Consider the following 18207-nt stretch of genomic DNA (forward strand, 5'->3'; position numbering starts at 1 on the left):
ATTATGGGTGTTCTCAGGCAGATTTTCGAATTTAATCAAACATACTCAATACTCAAAACACATAGGACACAAAGTGCTTTTACAAAAACAAATCAAAAAAACAAACAAAAAACAAAAGATTTAGAAGACACAGGAGGAGCAATAGGAGCACACCCAATCCCTCGAAGGATTAGTTCAAATTCCTTGGAGCAGCTTAATCCCTTGGTGCTGTTCAATCCCATGAAGCTATAGCCCCTGAAAGGAGCTTAATCCCTTGAAGAAATCCCACCTGCCGTCATGCACCAGAACCAATTCATCTACTCCCGCGAGAGGCGTCGCTTTGGCCGGCAGTGTCGGTTCCAGGATCGCAATGAACTGATTGTCAGCGTGCATCCCAGTGGCCGCCAGCGGCTGAAGTATATCCTGCGCAATCCGGCGGTGCAGGCCACCCAGCTAAGTTGCCAGATGGCGCTGACCACCATGGAGACGGAGAACGTGACGTTGGACCACCGCGGCATGGACCACTACGAGGGCGGCTGGCCCAAGGAGGTCAACTCGCTGGACGAGGAGCAGACGCTGCGCCACCGCAAGAAGGTGGAGCGCGAGGACAGCTGGGGTGAGCAGGTGCTGGCGATGATTCGCACCACCATGGCCGTGGCGGAGCAGAACAACACGCTGAACATCTACCAGAACTTCTTTGCGGATCTGCCGCTGGAGCTGGGCCACGACATCCGGATGAGTTTCCGGGCCAGGGTATGCAATGTCTTCCATGACCTGTGGCTGCCGGCCCGTCGCCTCAGATCCATCGAATGGATGCCCAACAACGATCGCCAGTTCATGACCCAATTCACCAATCAATTTCGCCGGGGAGAGCGATTGCGTTTCCTCGCTGATGAGCCATTTGGCGAGACAAATGCCTCGTTTGTGTGGGATGTGAAGAATCCACTGAAGCCGAAGATCACCTACGACTGCCACGACCCGGTGTCGCTGGCCAAGATCTGTCCCAAGGACGAGAACAACATGGTGGGCGGCACGGGGCTGGGCCAGGTCTGTCTGTGGAGCACCCTGGAGGGCGGCCTGCCGGTGCGCAATTGCCCCCTGGAGGTGTCCCACAGGGAGACCACCTCGGCCCTCTGCTGGGTCCACTCCAAGTCCAACACGGAGTTCTATTCGGGTTCGCTGGACGGCTCCATCAAGTACTGGGACACCAGGGACCTGAAGATGCCCATGCAGGAGCTGCTGCTCGAACCGGAGCCGCAGGAGCGACAGTCCCGAATGGATTCGCATGGAGTGACGGTGCTGGAATTCGAGTACACCATCCCGGTGCGTTTCATCATTGGCAGCGACATGGGTCATGTGTTTGTGGGCAATCGCAAGGGCATGACGCCGACGGAAACCCTGCTGGCCAACTATCCATTGTTCGCCGGACCCGTGCGCGGTATCAACCGGAATCCGTTCTTTGTCAAGAACTTCCTGATCACCGGAGATTGGCGGGCCAGGATCTGGTCGGAGGAGGCCAAGGACGGGCCATCGACCATGTATTTCCGCAAGCAGACACAGATCGTTTGCGGTGCCTGGAGCACGGGTCGCTGCTCCCTGTTCGTCACTGGAGATCTCAATGGAGTGGTCGACTTCTGGGATCTGCTGCTCCACCAGCGAGAGCCCATTCATTCCATTGACTTCAAGGTCACCATTGCGGACGTCGTCTTCCGGCCGGAGGGCGATCTCCTGGCCGTTGCCCTGCAAAACGGCGACACTCACATCCTGACCCTCGACGAGTCCATGCGACAGGCCACCGGCAAGGAGAAGGCACTCATAGCAGCCGTACGGGCTCCAATCTTTGGTTTTTATTAGCTTTTTAACATGGTTTACCAAAAACTCCCAGGGTTTTGAAATTCTCTACAAATCTATAGGCATCGGTAGCCAACTTTTTTTCATTTTTCTAGAAAATAACTTACATTTCTGCAGATTTAATTATGGTAATGCACTGGTAAAAAAAAACCTAGTCAATTCAAATATTTTGCAAACTTTTAAATTGACTATTACCAGAATTAATTTTATTATCTGAAAATTATATTTAAATTTAAAACATATTTAACTGTAATGAAATGCATTTAATTCAAGTATAAAAAATACAAAAATTTTTGTATAAAGTCATGCAATTTATATGCATTGTATTTAATATACTGATTGCATGTTTAATATATTGAATATAAAATTTTGAATTCAATAGTCAAATATTAATTTTTACTATTTCATTTTTGTATCACCTTCATCACCTTCTTCCAGAATTTAACTTAAATTTCTGCAGATCTCCTAAACTTAATAGTAGTAATAATTAGGGAAATTTTCTAAAAACAAGTATTTTTTTCTGGGTCAAGAAAATTTATATATAAATAATGTTTTTCAAATTAATTATTGAATGAGTAGTAGATCTCTATATAATATATCTTTGTAAAGGTGGAGAGCTTCGAAGCTTTAGAGTACTTTATGGTAGATATGTTATACCCTTTCGAAACTCTATACGATTAATCATATTACTGCAGGGTTAATCATTCTGCCGTATTCCCTCCTTAATTTATTTATTTCTACCCTACAGATGTTCGAACGTGAGATTGTGCGGAGTAAACTTCTGGAGGCTCGTTACGATGAAGTCAAGCTGAAGCGGAAAACGCTTTTGCAGGCGGAGGAGGATCGGTTGCGGATGGAGCAGGAAATGAGCGCCATCGTCGAGCTGGATCCCGACAATCCCGATGAGTTCGTGATGATGATCGAGGGCGACGAAGAATTCCGGACGGCCATCAGTGAGTTCCAGGACATAATACTCAGTGTGGAGAAAAAGCGCTCCAAGAGGCAGGTGATCAATGAGCCCACGGTCTTCGAGGAGTGGAGTCCGCACGACGAGCTACTCCAGGGGGATCTCATCACATACACATATCCCGGTAATAAGCCACCGTCTCCAATGAACAACGACATTAGGTTTTCTCTTGATCAAAGATATTCGGAGGGCTCAGCCAAACAATAGTAAATAAAATTGAGTGCACTGATAAGCAAAAAGGGAAACCGGAAATACTGTTGTACTGGACAAACTGCATTTACCATTAAAATGTAGATAAAATATGAAAAAGTTAGTTCATGATAATAACCACCAGTTTGTATTATCTTTGAAAAATGGGATTATGTTTGATGGAATATAAGGGTTACCAGAAATACTGTTATAAGGGACTAGCAAAAAAAATCTAATATTAAAATATATGTAAAGTATAAAAAAGTACCGCACATTTATTATTTAAAGTGTTTTTATTTAAAGTAAACTACCAGTTTTTATTTACCCTCAATAAATGTTATTATTGTTCAATGGGGTGGTAGAAGATAAGGGTAAGCATAAAAACTGTTATACTGGTCAAACAAATTAAATTGAATTTAACAGTAAAATGTTACGCAATTCATGTTATTTGAAATGTGTTAAGGTAAAGCTTATAGCCCGTGTGTGGGTTAATTTTGTTATAATACCATAAATTAGAACTTGAACATATTCACACGACCATAAAGTTTTTCATTCCATACAATACCATCCCAGATAGCGTGATGAACTAGAAAACAACCAGATTATAAGCACATTAAGTCAGACTCATGGGTCAAACTAGGGAAGCAACATTTCATCACTTTATGGAGTACTCTTTGGAGACCTTTATTACGACCAACACAATTAGCCCGACAACGTTCGCCTTTAATTAAGTAACAACCTTTCTAACAGCTAAATTGAGCTTGCTAAATTCACTTTTCACATAGCAATTAGTTGCACTTCTCCACACAGCAATTAAAAGGAGATAATAGTTAACAAAAAAAAAATGTTTAAAAACAATAAAGCTCTATGACCTACTGGGGGTGAAAAGGGATAGGAAAGCAGGCTGTCCACCTTTTAGTGCTTATCCGTATCCACTCCCGTGTCGAGGAAATCGTTCACCAGGCGCATTGCCTTGCGGGGAATCAGGCGACCGATCTTCTCCACGGCCACAAAGTGCCGTGGCACCGATGCCTCCTCCAATCCCTGGCGCTGGGCCTCGATGATGGACGCGGAGGCCACCTCGGGCGAGATCAGCTTGAACAGGCTGGGGAATCGGTAGCGGGGGTTCTTGCACAGACCCGTATCGATCATGTACGGAAAGATGGTGGTCAGCTTGACCTGAAATTTAGATAGAGATTATGTAAATATTAATGTGGGTCTGATTATTAGAACATTTGGTATCGGTAACATGGAAATCTTAAGGGATATTAAAAGCAACTCCCTTACATTTTACAATTCTCTGATTAGTTCCAAATCAAAATATATCATCAAAATATAATTATCTTCTTGACTTTATGGTTAAATAGTTTTTCTTTAATATTACCAAATAAATAGTTGAGTATTCAGTTTGTATTGGTAATATAAATATTTGTATTAAAATTAAATTGTTAGTAAATTTCGTATTGATATAATGGAAATATTTAGGATCTTTTAAGCAACACCATCGCCGGGTTTAACTCTATCTTAGATTCCAAATCAAAATTTAGAATTTCTTAAATATCACAGAACAAGTGGTTGGTCATACATATTTTGAATTAAATGAAATCATTATGGTCCCAAAAGCAACTTTTTAATATAGCCCTTTTACACTGTGATGCACGCTAGTGTGTTTTCGCTCCATATAAACATATAATTCAAAGTAAATTAAATTTTTTCTTTTTTATGAGCTTATTGCCTGGAAATAAGGTGCAAAGGTAACAAAAAGAATGTCAAACCAGCACCTAAAAACCAGGCTTTAAATGAGTTATAATACGCTGGCAATAAACTGCGTTTCTTTATTATATATATGATATGATAGCTTTTTTTTATCACGCCCCCAGTTTGATTGTCATGAATCACTGAATGATAAAACAAAATGATGCTTACATTGTTCTGGGGGTTCTTCTGACGCAGCTCCTCCGCGAGGGCGGTCATGTAGCCGCGAACGGCGAACTTGGTGCCGCAATAGGGCACCAGGTTGACCAGTCCAAAGAGTCCGGCGCAGGAGGATAATGCCACAATGCTGCCCTCGTTGCGCTCAATCATGTCGGGCAGGAAGGACTGGATCATCTGTGGATGAAGCAGATCAAATCTTAGTTTGGTTAATCGTGAGCTAAATAAACTAATATATGTATAAAATATGTATACTATTAAGTTTTGAGAATCAAGCTTATTTGAAAAATACCTGGCAGTACATATTACATATTATTAAAAGTAAAACAGATTAAAGAAATATATTTTATTTATCATGGCAAAAATATCTAGATAGAAAATGAATTATTAAGATATATTGAAAATTTTTCATGATTTTGATAGAAAATGAATTATTAAGATATATTGAAAATTTTTAATGATTTTGCATCTTATTAATGTAAAATATATAGCTCTTAATGTTAATCTTGTCATATTTAAGGATTAAAGACCAATTAATAAGTTTTGGAGACCAAACGTGTTAAACAAATTTCTAGCTTTAAACATTAAACATTAAATTGTACAATTTTTGATTCGTAATGTTTTATCAGCTTTATTGATCCAAATGAAATCAAATCGATCCTCGTCTGCACTTTTTTTTTTAATTTTTTAAGTTACCCAAAAGAGGAAATGGAGCCTTGAACTCACCCAGAAGTGGGAGATCACATTGATGTCGTACATGAGGCGGATCTCGTTCTCGGTGTGCTCCAGCAGTGGGTGGCAGGGCATGATGCCGGCGTTGTTGACCAGCACGTGGATGAATCCGTGCTCCTTGCGCACCTTCTGGGCCAACTCCAGCAGCTCCTCGCGCTTGGTCACATTGCACACATAGCCGAAGGCCTTGCCGCCGCTCTTCTGGATCTCCTTCACGGTCTGGTTGTTGGTCTGCTCGTTGACGTCCCAGCACAGGACGGTGGCCCCCAGCTTGGCATACTGCAGGGCCATCTGCTTGCCCATGCCGTGACCGGTGCCGGTGATCAGGACCACCTTGCCATTGAGCTCCTCGAGGGGAGCTGGTCGGAAGAGGCCGACGATGGCCTCGACGATCGCGATCCAGAACTTGGCGATCAGCATCACGATGTCCACCACCAGCAGGACGATGTTGTAGATGTCATTGCTGTTGGCAGTGTTGGTGTTGCTGTTGCCAGCACTGCAAAAAATTAAGGTACATCATCAATATCATAGTTTCCAAAATGTATACCAATTTTTTAAATAAAGTAATCTACTTCTACTACTACTACTTTGGTTTAACTGACCATTAGGACAATAATCGATGAAAAAAGTACAGATTATTAGTTGTAGAGATTAGATTTGGTTTCTCTAATAAACAGAACGACCAGAACTGTACACTCAAAAGTGCTTTATCATCATGATTAACGATTATAAAACGAGTAAATCCAACAAAATTTTGAAATAGTTGTTATTTTTAAGCAAGTGTAAAGATTACCGCTGTTAGCTAAGTTAAAACTGAAACATTGTTAAGTTAAATGCAACATTGTTGTGTTCCATTTTTCAGTTAAACTCAACTATGGTAGTACGGACACTTAAATGGGAAATGGACTGAGAACTGGTATTTTGACCCTTAGTTATTACACTCTCGTGTTAAGCTTTATATAAAATTGAAATATACATGTAGGTTTCTTTCCCATTTCAGACATAAACTGCTGTAGGCGTATTTAACTAAATATCCATTATTAACACTTTGTGTTGTGTGGTGTGGGCATCATCCTCTGATTCAAGTAAAAACTTACTGACTTAATCTGACACTAAACATTGACCAATTTATTTGTATAAAACTATTTTGAACTACATATAGAAAATAATTGCATGAAACTTGACGGATTGCTTGTGATTTTGTGGGAAGTGCGTGTTTGCGCTAATTTGACTTTTGATCCGAGCATCACAATTATAAAATGGAGTGAACCGAAGCGGAGTGGAGATGAGAATTGGACCTAATCCGGATCCCAACTTTTGCATGACCAAGGGCCATTTGGATGGCGAGTGTGCGTGTAGGCCTTATCTCACAGCGACCGACAATCGGGTGACCTTTGGCATCCTCTTTTGTTGGTGCCACATTTTTTTGTAGCTACACCGAAAAAAACAATGTATCCTTGAATTTAGAATACCTTTTCGTATTTTCATAGACGATGCGGTTAAAAAAATTTCAGTTTAAAAGCTGTAAAATTGAGCACTTCACAAAAATAAATCAATAACAGATTATTTAAGTAAATTTTGTTGAACAAATGTCAACATAATTTAATTAAGTCAAAAATTACCTTATATAAATTTAATTAAAGAAAAAAAATTCTTTACACGAACAAGTGTTGTTTTTTTTTTTATAAGTCAAAAGCAATTTTTTTTGCTCTGTTAAATATTACATGATATTTCTGTTTTGAATAGAAATACATTTTTTTGCCTCGTTTGAAATGGACCCTATGGAAATAGGGCGGAGGGAAGAAAAGTGGGTGGAAATGGGTTGGTGCCATCTTGGGTCAGCGTTTTTTTTTTTATTTTTTTCCCACCTCATGTTCTGTAATTATACTGCCGGTTGCAGCTGCGTGAGATCTTGATAATGCCGAAATGTTTACAGCATTTTGCTTTTATTTTTGTATATTTTTGCCTTTGCGTTACGTATTGCGATCAGCAGAAACGAGCCATGCCATATATATTGTGTTATATAGTCAACCAGATCGTGCCATCCGACTTGAGAAACCCTGACCATGGCCTCTGTCCCTCTCACTCGCTCTCTTTCACTTTCTATCGCCCCGTCCCGCTTCCGCTCCCGCGCCCACATTTCACTTCACTTTCATAGAGACCGCGTTATCGGCGCACTTCTGGAATGCTATTTATAGTCGATCAGACCAAATCGTGCTGAACAGCCCACCTAGTCAGTGCCCAAACAAATGCACAACAAGAACTTTTGCAACGCCCTGGTAATGATATTGCTGAGATGATTTTCACTTGAAAAAAAGCACCATTCATGAAATTTTAGGGAGTGATTGGCTATATAAGGTTTCGTTTTAAAGAGTTGTGGCTTAAAAATGTTAGGGAAATGTGTGCTTAAGGATTTTAAAGAAGAATAAAAGGGAAACTCATTTTTAATGCTATTTGTAGTCCTTAAGGTATTACAGTATATTTAATTTAAAATTCAAAATATAATATAATATGATCTTAATGTTTTTGTGAGTAATACATTTTTAAAAAATTTTAAATTAATACTTAAGATCAATAGACTTGCATCTATAGTTTTTAAGGTATAAGTCGTACTATCCAAAGATGTATAATTTCAAGATTTAAGTAAGACATATCCTTTTTTTTTTTTTAAATATATCCCCTAAATGCAGCATGATCCTTTGACCCAACCAAATGTAGATGGCAGTTAATAACTACTGCACACGATCACTGGTCAAGGTTTATGAGGGCAATTTGAAATAGTTAAACTAAGTCGGATGAAGGTGAATGACGCTTCAAGTGAGCTGATCCAGATTGCACAATGGTCAAAGGTCAAAGGTTGCCGAGATAATCATCCATATATGGATGATGAGTTGGTCAATTGATTTATAATGGCCCTCTGAGCTAATTGCTGAACTATCACGATTGTTGACTTTCCGATACCCATTGAACCCTGCTCCTGGGCATTAGTTGAAGACCCCCCCGATAAGGTTCTGTTATCACCGACGATTATACGTGGGTTGATTTTTTTTATATTGCACTACCCGTAAACATGTGTATACAAAGTTCCATCGATAAGATTGTTTGATTCGATCTCTCTTTCTTCCCATTTTTGTTGCCAACAGCTTTCCATTTCGTTGATTACTAACCTTTGCGACACTTTCGACATGCTTGCAGGATCGTATATATATTATATAGAAAGGGATCTGCGGACGATCGGAGCAGCGGGAGCAAACCGTTAGCGGCTGTTAACGAATTCGGACTGAATTTTCAGTAAAGTAAACAGTACGTACGCACCGTACCGCCACGCCGGTCTTATAAGTTATTATTTCAAATCTACTCACACACACACAGCACTGTGGGGGGTTTTCAGATACTGTATGCGACACTACGGTACACTACTCGTAGATACATTCTGCCGGCAGCGACGTCAACTGAGGCAGAGACGTCGACAGAGGCAGAGGCAGGCACGAGTACGACATATGTTCAATGGCGCTGCCATTCCGATTTATTCCATTACAATCCGATCCGATCCGATCTATATAGAACGACATCCGACATACTGTGCAACGGTTCGCCTGGCTCCCATATATACATACATACATATGTATAGTACAGATGTAGTAATTGTAAATCCACAAGTGTATTTGTTAGATAGCCGGCGAGTGTGTGTTAATCGGGGTCCGATAATAGTACACCCAGCCGGGGGGTGCCCTGCACTGGTGGCCCATAAAAAAAGTATAACTATATTCGTCTCATACAATATATGTATATATAAGTGCACACAGCTCGGCGGAGTTTACGACCCAGATCGTTCAGATACTCGGATATTCGGAGCGAGAAGACAAATATACAGAGAGATGCCAAAGGTGGAAAGGGTGCCAAAATAGATGCACGTCGCAGATATATAACACAAAAGCTTCGGCTAAACATTATTCGGTTTCAGTCGCACTTCAGATCGGTTCAGCTAACAGTTATCTTTCCATTTTCGTATGGCAAATCGGAGATAAGGACTCCTGGATGATCTTTGACTCCCCAAAAAGCTTAACTCACGCAAATGACTTACGAAACAAGCAAACAAAATAAAAGGCATTATTTTCAACTTATTTTTTTATAGTCGATAATCAAAGGAAAAAGGTTTTTTTTCTATATTTTCATTTGTATTTTAAGTGCGAGCAACTTACTTATTTTTACTGTTAATAAAGCTAGTCACAAATTTTTTTTTTGTGTTTCTGAGAGGTAGATATATTTGAAATATTATTTAATTCAATATAATATAATAATTTAATGATCAAAAATATTATAATATATATAGCTAGTTTCTACTCTGTAAATTATTAAAAGCTTAAAATGCTAGAAGGCTTAAAATGTTCTAGTTCCAGGGTACCTGATTGCTTATATTATCTTATATTTTTTCCGCTGTACACTACTTGACCCCTGAGATTAAATTTGCGATTAGATTGGAGTCCTTAATATTTGCCAGCTCAGCATGATGAATCACTTTCCGCGCAAGGTCAAAGTAGTAAGTTAAACGCAAAATCCAACTTATTGCAGCCCCTGAAAAGTCATTCAACTAGAACCCAACCCCTGTCGATAAGAATTCGACTTGCCAAACAAGTGAGTAATAAAAGTGCGATCACAAATGTTATAAAAACTTGAATTAATAGAACTCTTACTAATTGTAAGGTAATACGGATTAGTTACTATGGCTTAACAAGTTATATCCGCATTTATAACCGTGCTTTTCCATATAATTATTTATATGGCCAGCTTTAACTTCACGAGGTCTTCAAGTTGTCTGTTTGGTTTTTTCTGCTGCATTGTAATATATTAAATCATAAAATAACAGGTTTTCTACATTGTACTGCGATATTAAAACATTATGTTATTTGTTAAGACGTTAGTGTATTTCTAAATGGTTAACTATAGTTAAAAATATGTTATGATTAAACTGATTGAATGTTTTGGATTGTAATCGGTTTAACTAACATTTAAATAGATTACTTTTTGTACCTTTAATTTGGAAATGAACGAATAGTTTGTTTACCGTTCATTTGTAATTATTAGTTAGTTATTATTAGCATTTGACTTTTCGCAATCTCGTCCACAGTGGGCTAACATTATTCAATAAAGCTTTCTAAATAAATTGAATAACTTACATGACATTTATTAAATTAAAAAAAAAAACTGATAAACAGTAATTATGAAGGGAACATATGTATGTAACATATGGAGAACATAGATCCCAATAACTATTCCGTATGAACGCAATATAAAATGGTGTAAGTAGTAAATATTAACACACTTATATATAATAAATATATATTTTGTTTAAGTATTATATTATATTTCTAACAAAAAGCGGCGTTTTTAAAGTTAATTACTGAGAAAAAGGAATTAGGTTAATTAACCCGTTTGTATCCTCTACAATACGTAAAAATTCGCTTTTTTGACCAAGGGTAGCATCTTCCTTTCCGGCCACTCGTACTTGGACACCATACAGTTATAGTATGCTGCATTCATTCCGGTTCTCCGCCGATCCAGTCCACCTTCCACTCCCCAGCGGGAGGGGGGATTAAAGGCGGCATCGCACAACCCAATGAAACAAAACAATTCCGAATAGAACAAGCTTTGGGCGTTGCATGAATGCGAATGCATTCAATAGATAAACAAGATTCGTGACAATTCGCCAGTCGGCGTGTGTATCTATGCGGCTAAAGTTCTACGAGTGCGCTTGTAGTTGTGGATGCGGCTGGCTAATCGAATAAATTTGCTCGCATTACCGGACCGGTTGACTGGCTTATTGTTTCACCCCGACGCTTGCATAAATACGCCATGACGCCTTGGCGGTTCATCTAAAGCTTTCGCATAGCACTGCATCCATCGTCATCACTATCACTATCATCATCACTATCACCATCACCATCTCCGGAATGATCCAAATGTGGATACGTGCCTATAGCAACCCTGTCGTGGGTCGGGGTCACCCCAGTTAACTGGCTACAGCGACTAGTCGCAATGATGTGCGTCCACCCATCGAACCTGCTCAACGTCTGGCTATTTATCGGGGTCACCAGTTCACGTGTGATTTATGATAAGTGTACAAGGTTAATAATTAGCTACTATAATTACAACTCTTGTATATAAATTGTCAATAAAAAGTTATGGCAACGTAAAAAAACAAAACTTCCATTTATCTGTTTTCCAACTTAAACCCCCATTGATTAATAAAAGACTTTCAAACATAAAGGTATCAAAAATACCTTTTCATTATTAACCCTTGATTTGAATAAACACTTTCTTTTATTATATTTAATAGCTGATAGTTATAACAAATTCAAAGATATTAAGTACCAGTTGCAGATCACACCTGCAGGGTTGAGAAAAAGGAAACCACGGCGCTGTCCGTCGGAAGACACTGCCCAAAGGCCTCGATTAGCAAGGGTTCGGCTGTGACCGTGCCCATGAAGTCGTCCATGGATACCTTGAACATATGACCTCACTGCTATTCCCACAATTATCTCCAAAGGGCTCTCAACTCACCTTGCCATCTTTGTCCAGGTCGAACTTCTTGAGCACAATCTCCACTAGATCCTTGACACCCTCGTCCGGATCTTCGTCCTGTGGCTGCTTTATCAAGCAGTTCCTCAGCAGCGTGAACATTTCGTCCTTGGTTATGAAGCCATCGGTGTTTAGATCGTAAACCCGAAAGCAAAAGGCTGCCCGTTCCGTCGGAGTACCTCGCAGAAATGTGGACAGACCAATTAGCCAGCCCTCGAGACGAAGGGGCAATCCCTCGTGGGCCTTGTCCCAGCTGCAAAAGATGCGCTCCATAAGGATTTCCTCGGTGACGATGTCAAAGGTGCTGTGCAGCAGCTCACGGAACACAATGCGGTCGATGCCCTTGGGGGAGATTTATTTAACTAGACTAAGACTAAGTCTTCCATACTATAACACTGGTCATTTTGCAGGATTATTAAGGGATGGGTGTTTTACAGAACTTAAGATCTCATAAAAATAAAGAGAAGACATGTTTAACATTCGATTGATTGACAATCAGTTTTAGGTACACCACATTGATTATGGAATTTAAGTACTATTTACCTCCACAGCGGCATGTGGCTTGGCAATCGCTGCACTCGAGGAGCTGGAGGCCAGCGTTTTGGCCGCATACTGACAATTGGACACCAGCTTGCGATAGATCCGGCACAAGGCGTCCAGTTCGTCCCTACTCGGGCGCCAAGTGATAAATGATAAGTTTGCTCTGCGGACCGCCCACTTTAGTACTCACTTGGTGAAGCGCGTCTTCTTGCGCAGACTGTCCAGCAGCTTGGGATTCACTTTGCCGCTCAGCTCATCCATCCTCCGTTGCCGCTGTTGCCGTTTGTTCTGCAAAGCAGCCGCGGCGGCCTTCGACTGTTGGTTGCTCGAGTTGCGCTTGCCGCTGGCTAGGAACACGGATACCGTTTTCAGTATCGTTTTGTTGGCATGTAGTGTGGATCTGCCGACGCCAGCGGCGGCTCCAGTTGCTGTGGGTGCCGCTGCAGCACCACCAGCCGTTGACGTTGCTGTTGCCGTTGCCGCAGCCCCACCATCGCGATTGGGTGTCGGTGTTGGCGAACGACCCTTGCCGGCGCCCGCCTTGCCTGAAAACCAAAAATTGCCAGTTAAGTTACATGGGTGCGTGTCTCTGTGTCTCTGTCTCTGTGTTGTTGGGTTGCTACTTTATGTGTCAAAGTCGACACGCTCACCCCCTGACCCCCAGGCCCACTCCTCCCCCACCCCCACCTCCTCCGACTCCAGCTTAGCCAGAAAAACCCTTCAAGTATGTATGTGGAACAGAGCAAACAAAAGGCCTGAAATGCAAATGCCATCCATACCCATCCCAATCCCATTCATGGCCCATCGAAATGGGTAATAGCGTTCACATTCTGCCCATAAATTGTTTCAGTCGGCTATTTCGTTTCAAATGCACTGGGAGAAACCAATAGCAAAGGACTAATATATTGGACAAGTAAGCTTAAGCTTGAGTTTTAGGAATGGGCATCTATAATCTAAGGTTTTTCAAGTCCACATCCCAAAATTCCTAATGATCAGACAATAAATGTGGTAACAAGAGCATTTCATGTTGGCCTCTTTTTAATATTCTTCCCCTGGTTTCCACCAATTTATCATTGTCTTTATTTGTGCTATTAAAGCGGAAATAAAAGCCACTTTTTGCTTACTACTTTCTTCGGGTGCACTCATTTAGTTTTGTGTTCACTTTGATTTCAATCTGCGCCTATACTGCACTCCTTCCATCCAATCCATTGTTTTATTTTGTTGTGCCGTGCTGCCTTTGAGAAAAAATGTTATTATCTTGTGATTACCCATATAAGTAGAGGAGCACGGAGCACATAGGGGCCGGGGCCTGTCTGTCTATCCATCTGTCTGTTTATGACCACCTCCGCCTTAGGCACTATAATTTTATTAGCATTTCCATTTGCCCCACTTTGGGGAGGGGGATGCGTGTTGGGCTTTGGGTTTTGGGTTTGGGTTTTTGGATTTTGGGCCCTCGAGAACCGTCTGTGCCGCCTGTGCTGTCTATGTCTAGAGCCTATGTTCCTATGTACGGCATACGGTTTCATGTAATTTGTTGATATCGGTTGCCCGGTTGCCAAACGAACGTAGAAGGATGAGGTCACCGCCTACACTCGACCACCACGAATGGGGCGAATAAATCAAACATGTTTGGACCTGGCAGTCCATCAACATCAACATCAACATGAACGGGTTGCACTCTGCGCCATGCTGCTCTCCGCCTAAAAATGCAACTTCCGGTGGCACTATACATACACCCCCAATTACATGTGACAGGAGACCTGGACCTTGCATGTTTTTTTGGCCAATCGCTCGAACTGCCAACCAAGTTGTTCAGTCGCGATTGGCAAGCCAAACGAAGGGATCTATTCTGGTTAGGACACGGAGCATACCAGGTTGTGCTATAAAGGAGCAATGTTCAAATATCTTTAAAATTGAACATATCAATATCCATTTTAACATTAAACAAATTTTAATAATAAAAGGCATTACAGTTTAGCTAAAATTTGTTCGATCATGGAAAGGTTTACGATCCGGAGTAAAGCTTTTTGAACTAAAAACTGAGTAAGCAGTTTTTCATCCATATTTCGATCCAAAGTGAAAAGGAGTTACTGTAAAAAATGAACTTAAACTCAAAACCAAAATTGAAATGCAATGCAGGTATGTCACTTTTAAGTCCAATTCCTTTTTTGCTTCTTTTTTTTTAATGATTTAAAATAATTCATCTTCATGGCTTTATATATATATATATACATTGCAGGATACCTTATAAGTGAAGCAATATAACCAGGCAAACGAAAATGGCGAACGCAATGTAACTGCCATTACATAACAGTTAAACGTGACTCTGGATAAAGTAAACATTTAATGGCCTGTGCCCAAGTGCATTGGACTTTTTGGAGAAACTCCTTGCTGTTGGCCCCAAAATGGAATTTGGCCAACTTGCGCTCAACTATTTTGCAACTTGGTGGACTTTTATGGGGGCGCTGCAAAGTATGCTATGGAAATGTTCGAAACGCCAAGAGTAATTACAACTCCGCACAAGATACACACACACACACACACACAGAGATACACAGTCGCACACACGGAAGTTGTTGTTGTATAGTTGTTTTATAGATCTTTAAAGTAGATACCCATGTTTTACTGGCTCCTCGGGTGCAATTGTTGTGGTTGTTTCAGTTGTTTTGATTGCCCGATTAACTCCACGCAGGAGCGTTAAACCGTGTCCCTCGGCCCTTGGGCCAAAACAAAGAAAAACAAGAGCGAAGAAGAAATCAACAAACGCGGGCACTTTCCATCAGTTTCCAAGGCGTTGACAATCCCCAGGCAATTGTCAGTTGGTCTAGGTAAGGAGCCCACGGATTTATGGGGCGGTACCAGGCAAAAACTAAGCAAAAAAAAAACCAAACTATTGACAAAACAAGGCCAAGAAACGGGCGTAGCTTTCTTTTCTTTTCTTTCCTTTTTTTATTTGTTAGATTTCACTTGTTTTTGTAACATGTTTTTTGGTTTTTTTCTTAATCCTTTTTTTTTTTTTTTTGCGTTTCCTTTTTTTGTTTTTTAATTCATTTTTTGTATCCCCCTTCGTCCATGGTATTTATTTCCGTCTGACTTCGATTGCTTGAATTACGTTTTAATTATTGTGTGTCCTGATAAATATAGGCATATATAGGGCGTGTGTGTGTGTGTGTGTGTGTGTTACTTATATACAACTATCATCAGATTACTCATTAATTCTGCTTTTAGACTTAGGCGTAAGTATTGTTATAGTGTTAGTACATAGTACAGTAGATCGGTAGATCGGTAATGTCTAATTATCTGCACTTGCATTTGATTTCACTTTAAGACCCCTCCAAAAGTCACCCTCCAAGTCCATCCCATTGGGTGAAATCGAATCCAATCCAATTTGATTAACAATTTTAAGAGCGAGGAAGAAAGAGATCAAGTAATCAAGAAAAATGTGGTGTAAAAGCAAAATGTATTATAATAAAAAAAAAACAGAGTTGGTTTTGGCTTAAACACGGGTGGCATAAGTTAGACATAAGAATTATTGCATTTAATTACACGATCAATTCGAATCCTATTTTAAAACATTACATAATAACCGTACAATAATATTAATTAACAAGAAAATGAACTGCAACGTTTATTTTGTCTGTTCCACGCAATCGTCTCCAAACGCTTCCTCTAGGATTTGTCTTGGTTTTCTACTTTAGTTCTATTTAGTTTCGATCGTTATTCACTTTTTTTTGGGCAGGGACAATGCTGCTAAGTCAGATGATTTTCTGCAGTTAAAAATGTCTAAATATATAATGTATAAAGACAGAGACAACGATAAATCCTACAAAAACGCGTTCACAAATAAACAAAACAAACAAACAAACATATAAAGCTGGGGGAGAACAAAACTCTAATTTTGTTGAACGATCTAAGCGGAAACTGAGGCGTTTGAGGCTTCCTCTGAACTTGAATCTGGGTTATCATCGTGTGGTATTTATGTGGTGAGGGTTTTCCAAAAACTTTTGTTTGATGGTGGTACTTGTGTTTACGATACGTTTTCTATCATCTTGTTACTCCATTGCTAATCTCTAAAGAACGGGCATTGACGTCTGTTTAATGCCAGATCAAGGCCAAAAGCAATTTCATGTCATATTTCGTATTGCACGTGCACTTACTATAGCCATTTAAATTGAGTTGCATCTATGCTTTTATCTCTGTTATCTCTGTTATCTGAGTTAATCTGTATTTAATCGGTTTTTGTTTTCCATTTTGTTCTCCTCCGTTCCGTTTTTGTTGTGGTCTATATATCTGTTACGATCCTTGCTCCAATCCATTTTTGTTATCAGCTACTGATGGCTAAACTAAGAGTTTTCAAATCTTGTTTTTCTTGCTGCTTACATTAGTGTGTATATATATATATATATATATATATATATATATTGTATGTATATATTTATATGTATATGCGTGTGTGCGCAGATCATCACACGCCTTCATCGAATCACTTTCTATCTTAAAATCCAATTATCATTTATCAATTATATATATTTATATATATATATATTCATATATATATATTCATATATATATATTCATATATATATATTTATATTGTTGCTTGTTGTTCCGTCGCCAACTGAGGGGTTTGGGGAAATTGTGTTTGCTTGTTTGCTTTGGGGGAAAGTGTCGGGATATGGGGAAATGGGGTCTCGAAGCATTTGTATTAGGCTGTTGTCAGTGTAAGTGTTAGCGGTAGTTCCGTAGGCTGGCGGTCCAACCGATATTATAACTCCATGTCCCTGGCCTCATCCTCACTGTAGTCGGACATGCTCGACTCACTGTCGCTGCTCTCCCGCTCCTGCTGCGCCGCCCGCAGCGCATCCTCGGTGGCATACCGCTGCACATAGTCGGCCACCTTGCGATGGTATTCCTCCGGCTCGTGCAGGTACAAGGCGGCCGCATCCCGATTGAGCGGATCGACCGGATTGGGATATGTGAGCAGCTGCGGCAAGAACGATTCGAATATGTTCGATAGATCGTACAGCGCCGTCCAGGCTTGATTGATCACATCCAGGCACACCGTGCCGGAGGACTCGTCAATATTCGGATGGTAGATCTTGTTCACAAAACCGATGCTCGGTGATTTGAAGGGATAGTTGTCGGGCAGGTAGACGCGCACCTTCCACACGCCGCCCTCGTAGGGCGTCTCCGTTGGGCCGAAGAACTTGACGTGGAACTCATTGAGGCCTCCCAGGATCGTCACCTCGTGCTTCGATTCGATCAGCTTGATCACATCGTTGTCCATGCGTCGTTTTCCGGCACTGGGCGAGGACATTTTGTTTGTTTATTGATTTGTTTTTTTTGGGATCGGGGTTGTCTCGTCCGGCTTTTGATTGGATTGGTTTGATTTGATTTGGTTTGGAGTGGTCGTCTCCTCGTTGTCTTTTACTAAGGCT

General features: G+C 40.6%; 4 protein-coding genes across 4 annotated transcripts; 1 reads left to right on the forward strand and 3 right to left on the reverse strand.

Annotated features, from left to right (window-relative positions):
- The first annotated feature begins 22 nt into the window (after positions 1–22).
- Positions 23–3042, forward strand: LOC108136609 (dynein intermediate chain 3, ciliary). Its single transcript, XM_017257928.2, has 2 exons — positions 23–1803; positions 2579–3042. The coding sequence occupies exons 1-2, from the start codon at positions 277–279 to the stop codon at positions 3002–3004; spliced, it is 1953 nt and encodes a 650-aa protein (XP_017113417.1). The 5' UTR covers positions 23–276; the 3' UTR covers positions 3005–3042.
- Positions 3043–3645: 603 nt separating this feature from the next.
- Positions 3646–8949, reverse strand: LOC108136610 (epidermal retinol dehydrogenase 2). The gene is made up of 4 exons (XM_017257929.2): positions 8818–8949; positions 5645–6146; positions 4913–5095; positions 3646–4165 (listed from the first exon to the last, which is right to left on the reverse strand). The coding sequence occupies exons 1-4, from the start codon at positions 8835–8837 to the stop codon at positions 3902–3904; spliced, it is 969 nt and encodes a 322-aa protein (XP_017113418.1). The 5' UTR covers positions 8838–8949; the 3' UTR covers positions 3646–3901.
- Positions 8950–11964: 3015 nt separating this feature from the next.
- Positions 11965–16106, reverse strand: LOC108136434 (EF-hand calcium-binding domain-containing protein 1). Its single transcript, XM_017257591.2, has 5 exons — positions 15385–16106; positions 12960–13314; positions 12773–12896; positions 12212–12571; positions 11965–12152 (listed from the first exon to the last, which is right to left on the reverse strand). The coding sequence occupies exons 1-5, from the start codon at positions 15386–15388 to the stop codon at positions 12033–12035; spliced, it is 963 nt and encodes a 320-aa protein (XP_017113080.1). The 5' UTR covers positions 15389–16106; the 3' UTR covers positions 11965–12032.
- A 104-nt stretch (positions 16107–16210) lies between these two features.
- On the reverse strand, positions 16211–18112 carry LOC108136435 (ubiquitin-conjugating enzyme E2 H). Its single transcript, XM_017257592.2, has one exon. The coding sequence runs from the start codon at positions 18084–18086 to the stop codon at positions 17535–17537; it is 552 nt and encodes a 183-aa protein (XP_017113081.1). The 5' UTR covers positions 18087–18112; the 3' UTR covers positions 16211–17534.
- Between the last annotated feature and the right edge of the window lie 95 nt (positions 18113–18207).

The sequence above is a fragment of the Drosophila elegans genome, unplaced genomic scaffold (assembly GCF_018152505.1).
Source record: "Drosophila elegans isolate 14027-0461.03 unplaced genomic scaffold, ASM1815250v1 contig_149, whole genome shotgun sequence".
Taxonomy (NCBI): domain Eukaryota; kingdom Metazoa; phylum Arthropoda; class Insecta; order Diptera; family Drosophilidae; genus Drosophila; species Drosophila elegans.